Here is a 22,942-nt window from a genome sequence, read left to right on the forward strand (position 1 = left end):
TGATGGCACACTGATAGACAATGTGAAGGGACGCCCTGTACCCTGACTGGGTACTCCCACCAAACGTTGCTTCCTTTCTGCCGGGACACCAGCGATTAACCCCTTCAGCGCCAGACAGAACCAGTGTTGTAGAGGGAAGGGGGGGCACCACTGCACCAGAGCTGTGCTGGCACTGTGGCTAGCTGAAGCTGAGCTACACAGCGTGTCTATTGTCCTGAAAAGGTCAATAAAGGATCATAGCAGCCCACCCCAAGCATCAGACAGCACTTATCTTGAGGTGAAAACAGGACTTTTTTCAGGACAGGTTTATTTGGAAAACAGGGGTATTTAAACAGTAAAAGGGGGTAATTTACATACAATAGACACAACAAGCCACACACAGTTCTCCATCAGGTCCTCCTTTGCACACGGCTCAGTACTTGCACTCAGTCCACCTCAGTCCAGTAGGGAATCGCTATTGTAGTCTGTGGGGAGGATGGGAAACACGGTTGTTTCCCTGACTTCTGGGTGAAACCTGCTGGATATCAGATCCTGGTGTGACTACTGGCCATGGAGCTCTCTGTCCTGTAAGTCCTGACCCGATGGAGAGTAACACTACACATAAACCCCCTCCCAAAATACAGGAGCCCCAAATCTGTTTCCAAGCTCCACAGTCTTTAGAGTCTCTTCTACTTTGGGAAACATGGCACGTGAATTGTGTTCAATTCCAATTTACTACGTATCGGTAAAGAGGTGCACTGTGTCATAAATATCTATGGCTTGTTAAAAAAATAAATAATTGTACCGTATTTAAAGCAGTTACGCTTTCATTTATTTTGCCGTTTTCACTCATGCCTTTTCTTTGGTTTCCTTGATGACTGCCTTTAGGTTCAGAAATTAAGACAAAACCTTAGACCGGGAGTGTTAATTGTTGAGCAATCACTATAGCAACCAATGGAATGCTCCTTGCGATATGTCAGCTTATTCCATTTTCCACGGAAATTGCTCTGTATACAAAAACTAAGTGTATGTAGCTGATGCTCTAATGACTCAACATACATGATGTATAAATGTTTTATTCAATAACAATTTGGCAAATGTACATTGGGTTTCTACTTTATTATCTAAATTGTGAGCTATGATTGTCACTGTACATATTTGTTGAAATATAATCCAAATAATACAGAAAAAGGGGACACAATTGCTGTAAGATTCCAGATTGATTTAATTGTTGGTGGTTTTATGTATGTTGAGATACATCAACCTGTGTCGATGAAACTTTGATACAGCTGTAAATAAAAAAGAGACACAAAGAAAATGACACAACATCAATTATAGTTATGTTATCATCTTGTTAGTTGCAAAAATAATAGCTTTATTTGATACAAACTGTTTTGGTGTGGCTAAGCATTTAAGTTAATTAACCATTTGATTTGTTCCAAGTTGTTTGTCAATAAATATTTTCCCTCACCTATCCCTTTTAAACAAAAATAACTATTAATTTTGTTCTTGTAAGTATGAGCACGATGATCTAATTCTCCAGAATGACAACATGCATTTGACATTGCTTTGATACTAAAAAAGAAGTAGAGGTAAGTAATACAGTAGAGGGTCTTGTGGAAATTAATACAATAGGGGTTGCAAGTGATGCAGGTGTGTGGGGAACCCAGCCACTCTGCACCCCTCTAAACTATGTGTTGGTGGTCTAGTTGGGAAATAACATGATTTCGGTTGGCAAAGATCTCTCTTTTTATTTTTCCATGCTAATGTGCATGCTTTTAGGATCTCAGAGTCCTGGGTTATGACATCATATGCAGACTGGCAGAGGGCAAGAAAAAGATAGTTACAGGCCTCTGTCTGCATTGGTTCTTCATACTTGCCTTTGGCTCCTTGGACACTATCATCTCCATGTGCATATAGGTAGACAAGAGAGTAGTGATGAGAGCCCAGTCTAATATCTAGGTTATGTCTCTGAAAAAAGGTAGGACTAACTACAAATGTAAAATGTTATAAGGGAAAAGCACAGGAGCAAATTTAACAATTTCAGTGCATAGAGCGTATACTTGCTTTAACTTATCATCAACTTACCAGCAGTTGCTGATCAAAATGGCAGACAAAAAGGCAAATATAAAGGCAAGGAAAACTGGCAGAATACTGGTGATAACGATCATCCCAGCACCGTGTTTAACTTGGGTATCTATGGAAGAAAATGGTCTTGCTGCAAAAAAATAAAAAAATATCAGAGAGACAGAAAGATGAATTCAGCAAACATCAGTGGAGAAAACTACAAGATGGGGCCAAGAACTATACTATGTATATATATAAATATAGATAGATAGATAGATAGATAGATAGATAGATAGATAGATAGATAGATAGATAGATAGATAGATATGTAAGAGAGAGAGTCTATACTAGGCACTACAATTTCTTAGTGGTACTTACTATATTATTATCGTTAACTCACCTCTATTAAGAAAAATCTCAGCTGACCATTCACTTTGAGCAACAATAGTTCCATTTTCATTAGTCACTACAAATTTGAATCTTAAAAAATAAAAATAAAAACGGTGAGTAAAGATGCAATGGTAAGAAACAGTAACTTAAAATTCTGCAGGAAAATTTACTGTAGATGATATGCCATCTTCAATATTTTTGTTTTATTATTTAACTTATTTTTTTGTTATACTTCTACTTTATAGGGCATTATATTTAAAGTGCAAGTGTTTTACAGATTATGAGATTATCAGAAGAGCCTGATTTCATTTATCCTCTTGTGCGTGCATATATTACATAGATTTATATTTTTGTGCTACACATGCAGTCTACACTCTTGTACCTTTTATTTTTTTTTTAACCCCTTAAGGACAATGGGCAGTCCCAGAACCCATTGAAAACAATGCATTTTGAGCCCGTACATGTGCGGGCTTTGTCATTAAGGGGTTAAATTGTGCAAGCACCCCTTGGTGGATCTATATCAAGTTGGACATTTGGAGAGTGTCTTTCCTTGGACTGCTGCTGGATTGAGTTGGGAAGTACTTTTTAATTTATTGTTGTCACTGGGTGGCAACTTGTGTGAATTGATAAGGATGATACCCTAGTCTTTTCTATTTGACAACCTGCCTAGCCAGGTTGATTAGGGAGTGCTATTCCACTAGGGGTAATGTCTATTGATTCTGGTGCAACATGGTCTCACCTACCAACCAGTATAGTGAACATTCAATATGTAACTTGGTTGGTTGCAATGGTAATAAGACAGCTTCAAATCTGGGATAGTGATAGATAGATAGATAGATAGATAGATAGATAGATAGATAGATAGATAGATAGATAGATAGATAGATAGATAGATGAAGTAGATATGGATAGATATTTTACACCCACCTGTATGCAAATTCAGGATTAAGTGGACCATTGCAGTCTAGTATGCCCAAATTGAAAATACAGTTAATGTCATTTCCAATACGCAGGAGATTTATCCCCGATGTAGGAGTAACACATATCAGTGTATTAACAGGTGTTCCAAGAGTTAGGTAAAATAAATTACTGCTGAAGTTGAAAAAAGATGGTATATTTCCTGCAGTGATAGCACTAGGATTAAAATTAGCAATAGCTGAAACAGAAAAAGAGAAACAACAAGTGTTATTAAAAGAAAATACAAATTAAAAAAAAACTACAAAAAAACAACGTGGTATTTTTATGAAATGTTCCTAATATTTGGTTTGGGCCCTGAGGTGTTTCATCTTATACACAAATATTTATGGAAATTAATTGCTTAGCACAGGTTTAACAAAGGTTCATTATCCTGTATGATGACTTGATAAACTTGGGAATTCATTGTCTACTCAATGATGGCATACTGTCAGGGCCCCAGAGCAGCAAAGCAGCCACAAATTATGATGCTCCCTCTATTGTACTTCACAGTTGGGATGATGTTTTCATGTTATTATACGGTGTCTTTTTTATGTAAAACAAGGAGTGAAAAGAGAAAGGGGTTGGGATGAAGAAAGAGAAGAAATAGAATAAATGGATGGAGAGAGAGAAGAAAAAAGAAAAAGATAAGAGGAGAAGAAAGAGGGAGTGAAAGGAGGAAGATAGAGAAGAGTTACAAGATAAAAAAGAGAGATGGAAAAGAGGAAGTGGGAAGAGAGAGATAAAAGACAGTCAAACAAGGAAGAGGAAAAACAGATGGAGAACAAAAGAGAACAGAGAGGAGAAAGAAAAAGGAATAGAAAGAGGAGAGAGACAATTTTGGTGATGGTCACATACACTAAGAAACTAGAATGCTTTTTGACAAGAAAAGGCCTTGAGGGGTCCTTAAATAGTAATTTCAAAGTTTCTATTATGACTATACTGATTAAAATGTAACATGAAAAGATTTCTTTTAATCTTTAAAAGATTTTTAAAATCTCCTTAAAAGATTCTTTGTCCTTAAAAGATTTTTTTTAAAATTGTTCTACATCAATGCAATAAAATTGGGACATCGTTTTGTTGAAAACACATACTCAAAGTTTAAATGTTGGTCGTAATAATGTTAAAATTACTTGTCTACAGATTAAACAAAAATATCCAAATAAAGTTTCCTAAAACTTAATGGAATATACAGCAGATACACGCCAATATGAAATTATTTATAAAGAGACATCCTGGTGCAAAGCTGACTTGTCAATTACATTGGTTTCTTTTGAAACTTTGCACCACAATTACTTTTCAGATATAATTCCTTTATACTTTTATGTGATGTTGTTATGTTTGTCTTGCATAGTCCTTCTCTTGTTAGCAGGAGGTTCATAAAAACACTCTGCATGTGTATCATCTTATATAAAGGTAATTTGTGATATTCCCTTTTCCTTTCACTATGCAGGCTAACTTTTTGTAGATTTTTTGGTTACAGTTTTGGGACAGTCCAATAATTATACCAAACATATATCGACATATGTACCTACATATAAAGAATAGATGTTTTCACTCATATCTAAATATATATGTGTCTTACAAACCATTGCTTGCTGCTACGACAGTCCACAATAAGCCATTAGGTGGAACAAGAGGATTTTGGATTAGACAGCAGGGCACTTCCAGTGAAACAGTGGTGCCAGTGATTCTTCCCAACATGCTCTCAGGAACAATTTCAGGCCTACAGATGACTATACACAGAGGGCATAGATTGTGACGACATGCATGAAAACGAGAGTCGAGGAGGGTGTATAAAGGCTCATTTAAGCATTTTGAACATGACAGAAATATTACATCATGAAAAAAGAAAAATCCAGGGGTTAAATGCAATGATTAATTACTCAACTTGTGTAGATCATCAGTGATTATTTTTTTAAAATGAAAAAAATATATAAAAAGATCATATTATGAACGTTGAAGGTGATCACACGGAAATGAAGAGCAGAAGTCCATGAATGGGAACAATGTAATAAAAGCTGTTCTTTATTGTAATCTACAAATGTAAAAACAACAATGTAATTCTTTAGGAGACAAAAAAAAAATGAAATGCACAGCAATGAAAGCAAACGCGTTTCGCACTACTGTGCTTATTCAGAAGAGGTATTGGAATAAGCACAGTGGTGCAAAACACTTCAATCTTTTGTTGTCATTGCTCTGCACTGAATTATCTTTTGCTATAATAATGATCTCGTTGTTTTCACATTTGTGGATTACATTAAAGAACAGCTTTTATTACATTGTTACCATTTGTGGAATTTTGCTCTTCATTTAGGTGTGATGGTCCTCATTGTTCATTTCGTTTCCAAAGATGTGACGTGAGATGTTGTCTCAGTTTGGCTTGACCAGTGGAGGTAAATAATTTTGATCTAAAGACTGAGCCTGCATATGTTGGTTTGTTTCTGCAAATTGAGCTAGCTTGAATTCCTGATTTTTTAGGCAACCACAGATTTGCTATTACAGGAAAATTCACATTTTTAATTGTTCTTTCCTACTAAAATAATAATAATAATATTTGAACCTCTATTTTTTCTTTCAGTTAACCATTGAAGATACAGCAGACCAAAATACCTTCCCTACTACCTTCAAAATAGAATGAGAGCTATTATATTGATATTTACCTTGAGCAGAAGCATGGCCGACAAGGAACACAGTGGCCAATAGGCATGGCAGTGGTGATAGCATCTCTTCAGTTGGTGTGCCACCACAAGATCTGTTACCAGACTCAACTATGAATTTTGTTGACAGATTTCCGCTTATATAAACACGGTAAAAAAAAAATCTCAGTAATCAGGTCATGCATTCCAAGATTTTTATTGCAATTACAATGACATAGGTGTAGATGGCAAACAAGTTTGGGCAGGTTTTTATTCTTTCCATAAAGATGTGATACTATATACAGGATTATTGGAATAATCAACTTTACACTTAGATGAACTGTTTGCAACTCAGCTACAGCATGTAAACACATGAATATATCACGTTTATCACCACTTCCACCAATGCAGGTATTGAATAAAATGTGAATTTTTTGCTTGCGGCCCAATGTTAACAGTGACAGTTTTTGGTTATTACCGTATCTTATTTCTTTGATGTAAGTGCAAATGTAAATAAAAAAAACCCCCACATACTAAATTCTTGCCTAGAATGATATATGAAGTAAATTTAAAGAGTGATTTACTGGTTGTGTATAAGAAATGATATTTTTTGTCACAATATTCCTGAACGGACCCTTCAATTGCCTGCTCTGGTCACTTTTCAAGCTTTGCATCAGAACCACCTTTATACATAACCCCAGAACACCCTTTAATGTATTCCCAGTATATTCAAGTTCATTTATTACAGAAGGCTTATTTCTTTCATTCCTACTCCTCCTACTGTTTAATGAATGGCTGCAGATTCTTTCAGGATAATAAAATATAAATATAGTTACAATAATTATTGTTAAACACTATTATTTCATTTTTATGAGACAGCAATTTGCACTCCCAAATATTTACAAGGTATTATTGATTGCTACCTATGACAAATCCAATAAATTATACTTGCAGAATTTCCAAGTGCATCACTGAAGTTGTAATCATTAAAACATTCTCCCAATGTTCTTCGAGTGTGATTTTCCCTTTAGGCAGCAGTTGTTCTTATGCTGCTCCCTTTTATATTAGTGATATGTTGCGAACTTTATAGCAGGGCTGTAAAAATGCTATATCACGCAGTATTCTCGTTTCACTCACTTTGCTACTTAGGAGGCATTTAAGTGTCTGCCAGTTCTCCAAATCCTTCACTAACAGTTAAATGCACTAGCATATGAAATTATAGCAATTCTACACTTAACCACCAGGGTGTCTAGCCTGTTCAATGATGATTGAATACTTTCCCTATAGGTTTTATAGATTTTCTATTTACTTTATTTCTGTTAATGTGATTTGGACAAAATTGATGATGTATGTGGAGTATGTTTTCTACCAGATGTACCTTTTGCAAAGAAGGATGGCTGGCAACATTTTGTGTGAGGGAGAAACCCAGTGATAATACATCCTTCTTTATATTATATTTATACCAGCACTCATGTCTTCTTTTTAAATGATGCAATGATGCTCCATTAGGGTCAACGTTTCAGTCTTTAATGACTTTCATCAGGACTTTCATTGTGTGTCCATTGTGTCTTAAAAAGAAGACCTGAGTGCTGGTAACTACTTGTTAGATCCCTAGCAATCTAACCCAAAAAAATAATCCCTAAAACCTTCACCTGCGCTTGTTTCACCGAGATGCACCTCGGGTTCATCAGAGCAGGGAGTCACTAAGTGGAAAACCCGGCTTTGACGCCAGAAAGGTCCATAAGAATGACTCCATTGGTTGTGGGCAGGGGGATTTTGTCTTAACTAACAGGCTAGCCTAGTATATTTATTAACACAAAGAAATGAAGATTATTCATGTTGTGCATCTTCGTGTACGTCTATCCGCTGACATTTTCATTTGTTTGTTATTTGGTTTGACAAACGAAAAAACGCAACATTCTTGATCAGGTTTAATAACTACCATGTCCAATCATTTTGAAGAGGATGAGTTTAGTCTAGGTTCCTGAATTTTCTGCATTGTAAACTTATTTCTTCTCAGCGCACATCGCTCCTTTTATATTATTGCAATTTCTGAATCCTAGATCTGGTGAAAAGTGGCTTTTTGATCTTTTCAGCACGTGTTTTTTGTTACCAAATTAAGCTGAGGCTAAGCATACTTTCTGTGGAAGATGACACATCTAGGTACAATCAAAATGCTATCCTTATTGCCATACCTAATAAATTATAATTGGGTCCTGTGAATTTTTATTGCTGCAAATTGCTTAAATAACTCTTAATAATTGCTACATAGTGCTGGGATAAGCATTAGCATACAAAAACAACATCAACAAATCCTTTAGGTAGTGCTGAACCGAACACTTGGCTTAATCTGGCTCATTAGGGTCATCCTTCTCTTCTTCCCTTGGGTCCCCATGTTCCTCTTTACAGACACATGCAATCACTTTCAAGTTGAATGCTCTACATTAAAACTTAAAGCAGTGGTATTCTAATGAATTGTGAAACACAGAATATTTAAATTTGAGAGGTGATAAAGATGTGTCTTACATGCTAAAAGATCGGTAACATTACCATATTTACTACACTTGTATTTGAAGGGGATTTGTAATGCTGGTTATTTTTATTTTCCCTTAGCTCTATACAGTAGCAGTACTGGATTTTCTCAACTCAGCTCTTCATGGATCACCCATATCTGCTAGACTGTGAGGAAATTAAAATGCTGGGGTAGGTGTTGTGGTATACTACTCCTAGGGTGCTTCAGAGTGGTGCACTTCACTGGTGGGATTGAGGAGAGAATTTCTTCTTGGTGTAGGGCAGCGAAAATACAGAGAAGAGTATGTAGTTCATTCTATAGTGTTCAGGTTTATCCTGGCATACAAATATGGGATATTTTAAGCAAATGTTTACACTATATCCAATAAAATTATATTCATTTTTTTACATTATTGTTCATTTTATATAACTGCTCAAGCAGTTATGTCCTCCATATTATCCCAAAATATGGGCAACGGAATAAAAATATAATTCATATGTAGACCTGTAGTAAACCAAAAAAGAAAGAAGAAAATTGCTGTATAATAAAGGTGCTCTAAATAACCCTAAAACAGAGATCACCCAAAACGAATAAAAATAAATAACCAATATAGGGTGAGCTAAAACAAATTAAACTGACACCAGCACCAAAATGATGTAGATACTTGTAGATGTCCTGAATCAAGGGGATTTTCAAAAATTCTTCCATGATACTTCAATTGACATAAAAAGAAAGAATATATCATATAACACAAACTATGATTGTAAATTGATTCAGAAAATTCAAGGAATCTAATTTTTTTTTTATTTATCTCTGAGTCTGCTGATTTATTGAAACACAAGGGAGTCATTTATATTTGGGCCAATATGATCAGCTACTCTGGCTCTACACGACATATAAATAAATAAAGATGGACACAGATTTTCATGTTTTCATGATGAAGAATCCCCATATGCATTTGCCCCTTTCCCCAACCCAGCTATTTCACACATCTTCATCTCCAGTTCCCTGTAGTGTTTAATGTTTGAAATAGAATGCGCCAAAGAGATGTATCAAAATCATTTGATGTACATTAAAAAGAGAATGTTTATTATTGAGAGGATACAAATATAGAGCAGATTGGTGAAATACACAAGGTTTTCTTAAAATATTGTGGTCATGGGTTGAACAGCGTTAAGGTAAAGGCCATGCCTTGTGGGAACACTATAGGATGATTAGACAGGTTACTGTTCTCCAGTTTTCTCCCCATGGAGAATTATACTTTTACAGGACAAATGAAGCTATTTATTGTTAGCTTACTTAGTTTAAGAAAAAAATGATGCATCCCAGCACATTATTTAACACATAAAACACATAAAAGCCGAGTTCCCTTGCTCCCACCAGGAGATAACATATGCTTTAACACACGCACTACTATACATACTCAGTGTAACACACACACATTTACACACTTACACTGAAATATACCACACTCAATCACATATCACCCTATGACACCTGACTCTCTCACACCTCACTCCATTACACCACACACCTCACACTGTGCAAGCAGCTGCACAAACACAGCGCAATTACAGCAGGGCTATGCTGAAGAATTAAACATTTTAAGAATTCTGGACCAGCTTTCATGGCAATTGATCCTTGCTCCCCAGCCAGCCCACCCCTGGTGGTCTAATCCATAGCTTTTTGAAGTGAATTAGTTGTCTATTGCTAATCTATGCAGTATTAGGAACAGTGTAGCGTTCATATGCTTGGTTGGGTGCATAATGTGTTTTGTAATTCTTCATATCAATCCCCTTTGGCACTGGTTGAGTTCTTTCAGCTTTCTTATGCCAGGAAATGCCCTTGCTGATAAAAAAATATATAAAAATATCATTTACTTGAAAATCATACATAAAAATTCTAGAGCATTAGTATTATTTAAACAAATATTATATACTAATTAAAATTAAGCATGCAAGTTGTGGAATTGTATGATAAATTATATAGTACGGTATATTGTAAAATGAATACAATTAAACTGAAATAACAACTAGCTCACAATCTATATAATAAAGTACCAAATACATAAATAATGTAGTTATAAATATGCATTCAGCATTAACATAAATTCACATAAATGACTAGTCTTTTGTCTGTCAGAACCTTAAATCTCTACAATTGGAAAAAACACCAAGCTACACACCAATTGACAATGATGGTGATAATTGCATAATAAATAAATATCACCAGGATTGAGTCATTAATGCCATTATTGTGTTTTATTTGTATGGATTATAGTTTTCTCTTACACGTACAGATTCCTCCTTGAAGCCTGCATCTTTTTTATTCAGTTACTTAGGATAGAATAGTAATAGGTTATGGCAACAGTGGGCGAACAGTAAAGTTTCTCTCCGTCTTGTTTTAACGTTATCCCACAGCTGGAGCCATTTTACCAGGCAGTTCATTGACTAGCTGTGATTTTTATATTGGATACTGTTGTAATTAAAGTCTATATACAGCTTACAGATTGGACATTACTTGACCAGCTACATTTGTAGTCAACTACTGTTACAATATTTACTTGGCAGTCACCTCATGAGCTCCTGGTTTTATTGATTGTCTTTCAAATTAACAGTCTTTTCTTATAGGGATGCATAAATATTTTATGAATAATAGGCATTATAGTATATGCCACTATTTACTATTTACGACCCTCTTAGTTTTTTGTCTGCAAATTCTCTATCTTGTTATTTTAACCCCTGTTTTAACCCTGTATCAGAACATGTACTGGTCAGTTTTAAACTGTTTTAAACTGTGTTTTTCACTTGCTTGGTCAGAAATGCTTTTGACTTGACAAAGGGAGGACTCCCGAAAGCTCGTCTATTATTTTAAATACTGTTAGTCCAATAAAAAAGGTATTACAAGATTCTGCAACATTCTGTTTTTTAGGCATTATAGGCCAATCTTCAATCTACTTTGATTGAGAACTAGGTGACACATGGTTATAAATCTGTATCAATGAGTGACTGGAAAGCTGTGTAATTGTTTGCTTACCTTCTGATAATGACAGAGGCAATAAGGCAAGCAAGGAATGCTGCCAAAAGTATAGAGAGTATGGAGGTAATGACGATCATGCCTCCACTCCGCCTACCAGGCCAGGTGTCAATCGTAGATGGATCCTTCCCTAATATGGACAAGAAATTCATTATTTATTGAATATGTTTAATTAGAATTTCTGCTTGACCATCTAGGATTCCAGCCCGCCCAGTTCACGCTATTTAACAGCTAAGGCTCATTTCCTCTTTGCCCTTGTGTTTTGTTCCGGCTACCAAGGGCGTTCCTTAGCATCCTGTGTTCCTGTGTGTACCAGGCTTCGTCTGACTTCCCTATTGGCTCTTGTTCCCTGACATCGGTACCCTGACTGCATTGATCTCTGTACTCCTGACCCCCGGTTGTCTGATTGTTTTGTTACCGACTCCAACTTCTTTTTTGGATTACGTCTTTTGGATCACAATGTTGTTACCATGCTTTTGGCTTAATAAAGAGGTCTTTATATTTTCTTTGCTTGGTTTATGCCCCCTTACAGTAGATTTACCAGTTTTAGTTTGTTAGTTAGGGATAGTTAGTTAGTTAGTTAGGGTTGGGGGAATGGACATTGATAATCTATACTAGTAAACCTTAACCTCCTCCCAAGGTTGATTTTATTACATTCCCCTCCATCACACACAGGCTGCTGGAAGAGGGAAAGATAACCGTTGAATACCTTAGTTAATATGGGGTCCTGTGGACCCCTTTTTCATTTTATTAATATATTGTTTTACTTGATATTTCAAAAATGCTGCCGGGGGTAATGTCTTTGTTTTGTGTGCTTCAGTTGAGGATATGAAAGGTTTCGTTCATCTCACACACCCTCACCAAACACGTACACGTACAAAGGTCACAGTTGCCTTTCAAGTGTTGCTGCATGCAGCCTTAGGCAAATCTGTTATTGAATTTTACTGACCACTGTATCTTTAAATAACATAAACAGGTTTAAAAAAAAGTTTTAATAAACTTGATTACCTGCCATCAGTTTAATCTTTGGAGACCACTTTGTTCCTACAACCGCAGTATCAGCTTTCCATGCAACAAATTTTACACTGGAATGATACAATAGTTTATTGATGAGCTACAGAATACAATTAAAAACTATATAGATTTTTGTAGTTTTGTATCTTTATTGGGTTATTTGACATAAGTAATTTAAAGGGCAACATTTGCATTCCATGTGGTCCATGCTATTATTTATTATGCAGCACAAAGCATATTAATCTTGCTTGATTCTCTTCACTACTTACCTGTTATCCTAGGACAGCTCCAATTTTGCTCCGGCTTCACATTTGCCTTCCAAAGATTTTCCAAATAAAAGGCAAAATAAACTAGTTCATAGTGGAAAGAATAGATTCTAAGCCCCAACTCTAATAGTCAAGTGATTTGGCCGGTAATAATTTACAGTGACTTTACTGTTTTTATCTACTGTGATTGAAGGTAGACAGCTTTCCTGAAGTGGGTAATCCAAGAAACAGTTTACAAATAGAAGACTCTAATGGTTAGTTTAACTCAAGCAAACATTACACAGGGGTCAAAGATCCTCTCTATTTTCATAAATAAAGACAGATCTTGGACAAACCCCTCTGTATGTTATCTGCTCCTTCTGAAATACCCCTCTGTGTATAGAACAGCAGGTGAGGGAGAGAGGGAAGCTAATGCAGGAATATCTTTGGAATGTGAGACTCTGCATGTATGTTTATTGATAGAGTCATCAAAAATTCCCTGGTCATTTCAGGTGTCATGTCAACACTGCTGGAAGCAGTCAGTTGTATTGTTAACAACCATTTCTGTGCACCCTGAATACAGTACTGCATACCTTCCAACATTTCAGGTGTCCATATTGGGACACCTGCATTGAGGGTGTGGCTATTGACGGAGAAGGGGGCTGAAGGTGCTCATGGCCAGAGCTGGGAGTGGGAGGGACGGCCGGCCGGACCAACTGCCCACCTTAACAGAACAGCCACGTTGCATCGCTCAGCTGCAGAGCACCATGAGATGACCATATGGGATCTGCAATGGAGATCTGTTCTGTAACTCCATTGAGCTGGTCAGGGGAGATCACAGCATTTCCCCAGCCAGCCCATGTAACAGTAGGGCAGCTACACAGGGATTGCCCTGTGAAAAACGCTATACATAAAATACATAATGTTCAAGATATATTTTTGAGTGTATATCAGTAATAGTGATACTGTCCACCTTATTTGGGAAGATGACAGCAACTGTAGAAAGTGTAAATAACTAAACTACCACTAAATGCAATGGAGTTGTTATCTAGTGGCCACTTTTTCTGTGAATATTAGTGATTACAGTGAGGTGGGGGCATCCTTATTATATATAAAAGCTCTGTAAGATGACATTTTTGTTAAGTTAAAAAGTGTCTATAATCTACTCAGAATGTGCTGGCAAAACAAGATATTTGTGTTGTCCAAAGTCTATACTATCTATATATATGTGCGCCAACAACAGAGATATGAAGATACATCCATTAGAATTAAAGTAAGCCCTGATTAGCTAGCTAATGTTACTATAAGCTGACAGTTGGTGACAGTTAAAAGTGTCATTGGCTTTAAACATCCATCAGTGCTCATAAAACATCAGCGAGCGACAGGGCCAGACTGGGGTAAGGAAGCATCTTTGCACTTTAAGGCCAGCCACCACCAAACTATGGGTAATAATGTTTTTATATCCTCACAGCATGAGGATGCACACAGGAAACAAAAAAATCCAAACATTACATTTCTCTCTTTTATTATTTCTGCAAAAAATAAACCCTGCAGCATTTATTTGAATAAAGTTTGATGATTTAAGATCTGTACCACATTCATATACATTACAAAGTACACATTGTCACCTGTTGGTGGTATATCAATATTTTGCTCACCTGTATGATAAAGATGTATTTAAAGGACCATTGCAGTAATCTGAATTAGTACATCTTGCATCATCACCAACCCGGGTAAAACTGAAAGAATCAGAACACGGGTAGTTGCTTGCAGAAAGAGGCTGAAAATGATAGTACCCCTGAGCTTTAGATGAAGAATATTGGACTGGAATAGACAATTGTTCATCGGTTAACGCTCCTGCAACTGTAAGGAAATCGGAAAAGGTTAATGTTTTGTTATTGTTTCTATTCTTTATGTTGTGTCCAAGTCTATCTTAGCCAGTCCACAGTTTAAAATGCAAAGGGGTCTGGTTTGTCCCTTGCTCATCTCACACACGCTAGCACCTGACTTGTTCATCTCCATGTTCAGCTAGACAGAAGAGCAAGCAATTTAAACACCTGGTGATGCAGAAGATGACGACAATGTTGTTTACCTAGAGCACTACATACCGCTAGAATGTTCTGGTTTAGCATAATTAAGCATATTAAGATTTTGATGTACTGTATTTCCTGGTTTATTTTCCTTGTAAAACCATGTACCATTTTGTGACTGTGTACCTTAAAAAGTGGCCCATTTAAAACATCCTTTTAACTCAAAAAATAAAAAAAAACTCATGGAAATGGCAGTATTCACTTAACCGTAAAAAGAAGCAAAACTGATGTTGACGGAAAGAATGAAAATGTATTCAAACATTTTATATACGGAAAGGGGAACTTTCGTATTGTTTGTTATCAGGTTAAAAAAAGTTTTCAAAAGTAGCGTGGTTTTCCTTCTTATTTTTGCATAAAATATTTTTTAGTAGCCATTTGCATGTGTTTTAGCTATTATAGCCCACTCTACTAGAAAAACACTGTGATGTCTTATCATAAACAATAAAATGGCTCAGTCTTAGTCATTCAGCCAGACTAATGAAGGGCTATGAATTATCAGACTTTATTAGCATTGCCAAAAAGAATCACTTCAGGGTGGTGTCTGAGCAGGCCAAATCACCCATTAACCATACCAAATAGATCGCAAAATACCTTACCAGAGTTTTCTGCTATAACCAACCAAACATCACTGGCATTATAGCCATTGAAGATACATTGAGGCAAATCTAAAACAAACGTAGTGGCTGTAATATTTCCTCGAACAGAATGACCTGTGACTTGTGGAACATAGGAAGTGATATCTGTGAAACAAGAGAAATAAGGATACTTAATAGATCTTAAGAATATGTATAGTAGAAAGGGGCAGATTAACAATGGGACATTTGTCCAAGGGGCCCCTGGTGGCAAGGGGCTCCAACTTGCTGCAGTGTAATTTGGGTATTTGTTTGAATTGAATAAATAATTTGTTGTTCTAGGAGGCCAGATGGAGCAATTCTTTTTCCAGAAACACAGACTTTGGGACACTAGGGCTGTCTTAAATGTGGGCAAAAGGGACAGCTGCTCCAGGCCTTGTCATTCCTGGGGGACCATTGCAGTTGCCCTTTGAGTCCTCATAAACCACGATTCCACTCTAGGTGGCCCAGGCAACCCCTGCCATCACTTCCATATTGGTTGACAGCTTACCTCTGCATTGCTTGCACACTGTGTTAGCTACCTCTCTTGTACCACCCAGGGGAAGAAAAATGCAGCAGGGTCATATTATGACACGTGACTCTGCTTTGTTCCTGCTTCCACTGGGTGGAAAAACAGAAGTTGGTATTACGGAAAGAGGTATTACGATGGGAAAGCTATACTTTCCAGATATCCCTGGAATCCCTGTTTTGGACTCAAATCACTCCATCATTTTTACTTCCCTGATGTCCCTCTTTTCTAAAAGCTCAGATTTTTTTCTGGGTGTGAGTGTTCTACAACGTCTTCACGAAATGGATTTACGAATAAAATTGTTTTAACAAATTAAATTTTTTTTCTTTTCAATGTCTTACCCAGTTACATAAATAGTTTTTTTTTTGTTTTTTTTTACAAATTCTGTAAAAGTGTCCCTTTCAACCAGACCATTCAAATCTGAGATGCCCTTTGACTAGTTTTGCTTGATATAACACGTTTTGCAAACAAAAAGTCTCTTGTGTAGCCCTGCCTTAGAGATTACATGTATACCTTACCCCACCCTTGAAAAATATGCTTTTCACTAATCCATTTCACCTTTTATTATTTCACCTTTGTTTTTTATACTTAACCACATTGTGAGTTTGTTGACCGTGCAGTTGCTCTCAGGATGCTTAATTTACTACATGCAAACTGTTTAGTCATTTGATTTTGAAAATAATACTTTTGCCTCATTTAAGTCCTTCCCTGTCTCTTTGAGGCGGTTCTGCACATTCAAATGTTTGAAAATACTATAAATGTATGTGTACTGTTAATATTTTCAGTGCATGAATGTCTTTATAGCATTTGTACTCCATCGTAAAATAGTGATCAAAAATATTTCTATGATTACTGATATCACCTACATACTGTAATCTATCTTATCTGTTAAAGAAACATTAAAGAAATGTATATAGTATCAATTGCTCGATGCATTTTCTTTCCAATAAAGGTTGTTTATTCTGTGTTACATAAGCTTCAGATGGACGATCATGAAACAATCGAATTAATACTAGAGAAATACCTGTTCAGTTGGCATTACCTAAAGCTTTAGGGGTTGTTTCTTAAAGAAGTAATTTGCAGGAGAGTTATAGTTTCAATCAATCACATTATGCAGTAGAACTTAACTGTTATTATTCATTCATAATGCATGGTGAAACAGGAGTCAAACCTGCAACTACCTGGACTTCTGTTTTACCTTAATATATCCCTAAGGATAGCAGATATCATCTCTGTCTTTGTCAATTATGCCTTTAACTAAAAAAACAGTAAATTAAGCAACGGTTTCTAAACAGAATTAGCAGAATTCGAAACTGATGTAAACCATAAATTGAGACAAATGTATATTATAATCTGTCTTTGGGATATGGAAAATGCCCTTGTACTTAAAAAATAATTGGACTTGTGTATGCACTCCTGTAATACATGTAATTTTCAACTATAATCAAATTATGGGGTCTCACAACAGCACCCATGGAAGGTAGCTGCCCAGATGTCTGTTTTAAACAGACAGAGGTCTGGTTAGTGGAGAAAATTGATAAATGCTGAAATTACAATAACATTTGAAAGTAACCTCATATTATGGTTTTATTAGAAAAAGTTACCTGCAAAAGAAGTTGAAAATGTTGCAGCAAACAGCCATAGTCTGAAATTCTGACCCATCATTGCAGTAATGTCCTGGGGGGTTTTCACTCAGTAGATATAATGTATATTTCATATGAGAAGCTCAACCAACAGACAACAATGCTTCTTTGATGTCAGTAGTTTCCACCCAGAATATGTAGCCAGGAAAGCCCACATTTTTTACATTTTCAAGAGCTTACTGAATTAACATGTTCACCAGTACTCTGGAGAAATGTTTAAAAAAGTCAATTGTGTTAATTTCTTGAGGCGTACCAATGTAAAGTTACCAAACAAGCGCTATGAAATGTTGCTAACCCTTAAGATTGGTTGCCATCATGGTAAAAGTACAGTCAAATAATGTAATATGGAAAAACCCCAAAACAAGACAAATAATAAGCAAGAAGGAAAATCCTCATGTTTCCGCAAAAAAAAAAATGTTTCCACTTTTGAATAATCTTTCTGTAGAATTATGGCCTTATAACCCTTCCCTGATTGATGAGCAGCAACAATTGCCTCTCTAAGATCATTACTGATGTCTTCCCTCCTTGGCATTGTGTTAACACACACCTGAATACTCCAGACCAGCAAACTGCTAAAGCTTTAGATAGGCTGTCACACTTGTTGATCATCAATTAATCAAGGGCATTTGATTAGCAGCACCTGTCTGGTACTTAGTATCGTAATTCCAATGGAATCGGTAAGGGTGTACTTAGGTTTTCACACATGGCTTCTCCATTTTGGCTTTATTTTTGTAAAATAAATCGTGACGCAGTGCCATGTGTTGTTTTTCATCTGAGGTTGTATTTACCTATTTTTTAGACCTGGTAAGGAACAGATAATTGTTATTATGTCCTGATATGCATAACCATAGAAATTCAAACACATTTCCTGCCAATACAATATACTTACTGCTTTACAGCTTCAACGCTGACTCAGCAAATGCTACAGACTGGACCCCATGCCTACGTGCGGTTTCAAGCAGCCATTTAGTGGCACGAAAGCTCAGGTAAATTGCTTATTTAATTTTTATTTCAAAAGAATGCATATTAAAGTGCCCACAGGGCTAAACTGCCCCTTTAAATTTATATAAAAGATAAATCATAAAACACAAGACAAAGCAGCCACTCTATTTGCCTACTTAGAACTGGTCTGGAAATTAACAAAAAAATTCTAAAAATGTTTCTTAGTACATATAGCTAGAATTTGCTGCCCTCTAGTGCCCATTTTTCTTTATGTCTGGTTTACTATGAAGGTGTAGTAAATCATCTAACATAAATAACAACTTAAATTCATATATAGTTGTTCTCTCACAATTCCATAGACAGGCCTGGACTGGGACAAAAAATAGGCCCGGGCATTTCAGACTGAGCAGCCCATTTTTATGAAAAAACATATATGTACATACACATACATAATACTTGGTCATTCAACATGGGAAGCCTGAAGCCACAATTTAGTGTGACTAATCCTTGAAATAAATATTATACAGTAAATAACACAATACCTTATCCTTTCCACTAAATGATTTCAGGACCTTGAATGTTTTGTCCCCTGAAGTCACTACAAATTCAAGAGCGCGTTTTATCTCTGGATAAGTAAAAATGAAATAGTTCCTACTGTAAATTAAGGAAACAGATAACCAAACACACACACCAGGACAGGCTTTTCCACACCGACACCCAAACACACACCCCAGGACAGGCTCTGCCACACCGACACCCAAGCACACACCAGGACAGGCTCTGCCACACCAACACCAGACACACACACCAGGACAGTTAAAAAAGAAAAAATGGTTCAGCACTCAACTCCCAGGAAGCTGGGTGCTAGCAGGGAAAAAGGGACAGCATAAACCCTCTTGAAGTATACAAACACAGAAAAAAATCCCAGCACTTCAATCAGTTTCCAATCCTTAGGTTACAGGCCCTGCCACACCGATACCCAAACACACACACAACAGGACAGGGTCTGCCACACTGACACCCAAACACAAACACCAGGACAGGCTCTGCCACACTGACACCCAATCACAAACACCAGGACAGGTTCTGCCACACTGACAACCGCATCCGGAGGGTTTCCACGGACAGTTTCACTTTGGTATTGATTTATGTGATGGTCGCTGCCCCCAAAAAAGCCTGTCTGTGGCATCTTTGCACACAAAACAGCCTGCCTGTAGCATCTTTGCCACCAAAACAGCCTGCCTGTGGCATCTTGGCCACCAAAACAGTCTGCCTGTGGCATCTTTGCCCCCCCTTACACATCCATGCTATCACACACACAGGGCCCCAAGCGCTTTTTTTTTTTTTTTGAAGCGGAGGAGAGAGAGAGGGGCACCGAGTGGTTTTCGCTTACCCGCTCGGCGCCCCTCTCTCTCTCTCCTCTGCGGCGAGTGTCCCCTGTTCGGTCTCGGTGCCGGCTTGTAATGCAGAGCGCCGGAAGTGACGTCAATTTCCGGCGCTCAGCATTACAAGCCGGCACCGTGGCAGAGCAGGGAGACTCGCCACAGGACTGTTTAAAGGTAAGTACCGGGGGGGGTAGATTATGGCGTCGGCGAAGTTTGAAATGCTGCCCCCCCCCGCGTCGGCGGGGGTGACATTTTAAACTTCGCCCCAGGCGGCGTTAAGTCTTCGGCCGGCCCTGCACACACACATATTCATTCACTCATTCACATATATTTATTCAGTAATTTACAGATATTCATTCATACATTGATACTCATTAATTCCCTCATTCAGATACTCATTTACATATAGGCCTGACTGGGCCTATTTTAAGGTAGGGGCCTGGAGCTGCAGCTCCATCAGCCCCTACGTCAATCCGGCCCTGCCGCCGCCCGGCCCACCGGGCAAACGGCCGGTGTGCCCGATGGCCTGTCCAGGCCTGTCCACAGACCAATGAGCAATTGCTAAAAATGTTACTGAAGTATGACAGGTCATTCTGTCACAGTGGGCTTTCTTAATTTTTATATAAGTGAATGCCCATAATTCCTGTGTCTTCATTTTTATTACTATTGGATGTTTTAGGTTATGGATAATGTTATGCATATCGCATGTATGTTTTAATTTGCTCATTGTATTTAATCCAGGAGAGGGCTGCGCCGAGGAGGGTGCATAGGGTGCAAGGTACCCAGGTGGCAGGGAGCAGAGGAGAGGGGCACAGTGCGGTTGCTGAACACTTTTTTTTTTACGCCACCCACCTCTGCGCTGAAAAGAAATTTTAATTTTATTTTTTTTGACCTTGTGATTTTTTTCCTAGTGCAAACCCTCCCTGAAATACTTGGTCATTGACTTGACAGCAGATATCAAAGCTTTATATAGTATTAAATATATCCCTCTACCTCTGCAAAGAAATCTTGATTGAGATTTTAGTACTTTACCATGCTGAGGGATAGAGGGGTTTAGCTCATTCAGTTCTGGAAATGTATTATGTCACCTTCCTCACTAGACTTGTAGAGTGGTCAACTGGGGGAGACCTAAACCCTGACACACCCATTTTCCCTGATTCCCTCTTCTCTATACAGGTTACACTTGGCCACAGGTGATTCAGAAACTAAAGCCTTTATTTCCAATCACAGGGAGACCCCTGACCAGAGATGGATCAGTGACTTCCTTCTCTATCTGACTCCTTCTATCTTATATTTATACTCTAGATTCTAATGTGGTGGTATGGAGTGTGCACTGCTGCTCTTTCCTTCCCAGCTGGATTTGTGCTTGAAGTGCCAGGAGGCTAGGGTGATTACATACATGTATGGTGGTCCAATTTTGACTGCTGTAACGGAGGTAATGCAGGAGACCTATATCACCAATTTCCAATCTACTCCAAAAGCTGCTCTTCTCCACCTTACATTGATGCCAATATCGAATTATAAAAAAAAGTCTTGCTTTTTGTACTCTCAACTCTCATTCATTTACATTGAAAATACAAGCAGTCCCCTGTGATTAATAGAGTAGAATTCATCAGTAGTATGGGTGAGATGGTATACAATGCCCACGGCAACTCAGTTTGCCTTAAGATAGTAGTTAGGCACCATTCTTAATTTTAGGATTCTTATCGCCGCCTCCTACAGGATACAGCAAATTTATTACATCCTCTTTCCTTCGCCCCGTCTTTCACTCTTATTCATTACAATATAATGTAAGTCAAACTTGGTCTGCCATGCAGTTAGGGTGCTATTGTCTTCTATAACAATGTTAAGATCACAAGAGGCTTGGATTCATGTATTGCTTTGTTTGTTGATCCTGCATAGGTCAACTGTACCAGATATTTATATTTCTGTCTTTTGCATGTTTCCATACTGTCTGCACATCTATGTCTATTGTTAAGTTAGAGTTTCTTTTTGGATTGACACCTTATGCATACATGTAAAATTAACATACAGAGATTTAATAATAAAGTTTATTTTATATCATAAAAATCTTACTTCTATCCCTGAAACAAGACAGATGTTTACAGATGTGACTCAGCATTTCAAATGGCAAACATTTTTATGATACCATCATGCAAATATACACTGGATTTATTGACTTGTGCTATGAAAACTGGTTTGCTAAAATAAATCTGATGAAATACAAGATGAGCTTTCTTTGGATACCACATACATATATACAGCATAACTGCATTTCAATATTAAACATACGTACTTAATGGACAGAAAACTAAGTTCGCTGTTTTCCGATTAGGTTTGTCAGTCTGCTGTGTGATGCTGCAAGAAATTATCCCAATTTTTATTCACCAACATTGCTTGAGTAATGTGATACCCATGCATAAGTTTGTTGGGTTGCTTGGGGGTAAATGGCCACGTTTGGATCGAGCATTTCAGGTTTTCTACTTGGAATTTTGACATATGGCCATGCTGCACCCATAGGTTATTTGGGACATCATTGAAGATGATCCCCATCAAATCATATATATCAAGCACTTATTCTATTAACATTTGTCAGTTTGTTGTAGTATTTTTTTTGTATTTCTTCTTTCAAAGACATTGTCCACCCCCATCGTGAGGAGTCAAACATTTACTAGGAAAACGGCACACAAGGATACCATGGTAGTGCTGCCGCAAACCTGACTGTAAGTTATTCAACTCTGACTGTGATTGGGTTCTATGTGTTATTTGGCTTTGTTATTTAAAAGGTATTTATGTTTTTAACTTCCTATCTCTGTCCTTTCCGGTTACTTTTTGGGAAGACTCTGTACGCCTTGGGGATCATTTATGCTTGAAGTAAAAGACGACGCTCCTGACCATTATTGAGG

General features: G+C 37.3%; 2 protein-coding genes across 2 annotated transcripts in view; both read right to left on the reverse strand.

Moving 5' to 3' along the window:
• The window catches only part of DTX2 (deltex E3 ubiquitin ligase 2), a 66,754-nt gene that overhangs the window by 7,536 nt on the left and 36,276 nt on the right, over window positions 1–22,942 (reverse strand). The window lies entirely within an intron of this gene.
• LOC128473701 (uncharacterized) lies at window positions 1,026–17,799 on the reverse strand. The gene is made up of 10 exons (XM_053455954.1): window positions 17,671–17,799; window positions 15,523–15,666; window positions 14,495–14,699; window positions 12,586–12,662; window positions 11,578–11,707; window positions 6,054–6,187; window positions 3,364–3,592; window positions 2,447–2,526; window positions 2,068–2,197; window positions 1,026–1,268 (listed from the first exon to the last, which is right to left on the reverse strand). The coding sequence occupies exons 1-10, from the start codon at window positions 17,729–17,731 to the stop codon at window positions 1,220–1,222; spliced, it is 1,239 nt and encodes a 412-aa protein (XP_053311929.1). The 5' UTR covers window positions 17,732–17,799; the 3' UTR covers window positions 1,026–1,219.

The sequence above is a fragment of the Spea bombifrons genome, chromosome 2 (assembly GCF_027358695.1).
Source record: "Spea bombifrons isolate aSpeBom1 chromosome 2, aSpeBom1.2.pri, whole genome shotgun sequence".
NCBI lineage: Eukaryota > Metazoa > Chordata > Amphibia > Anura > Pelobatidae > Spea > Spea bombifrons.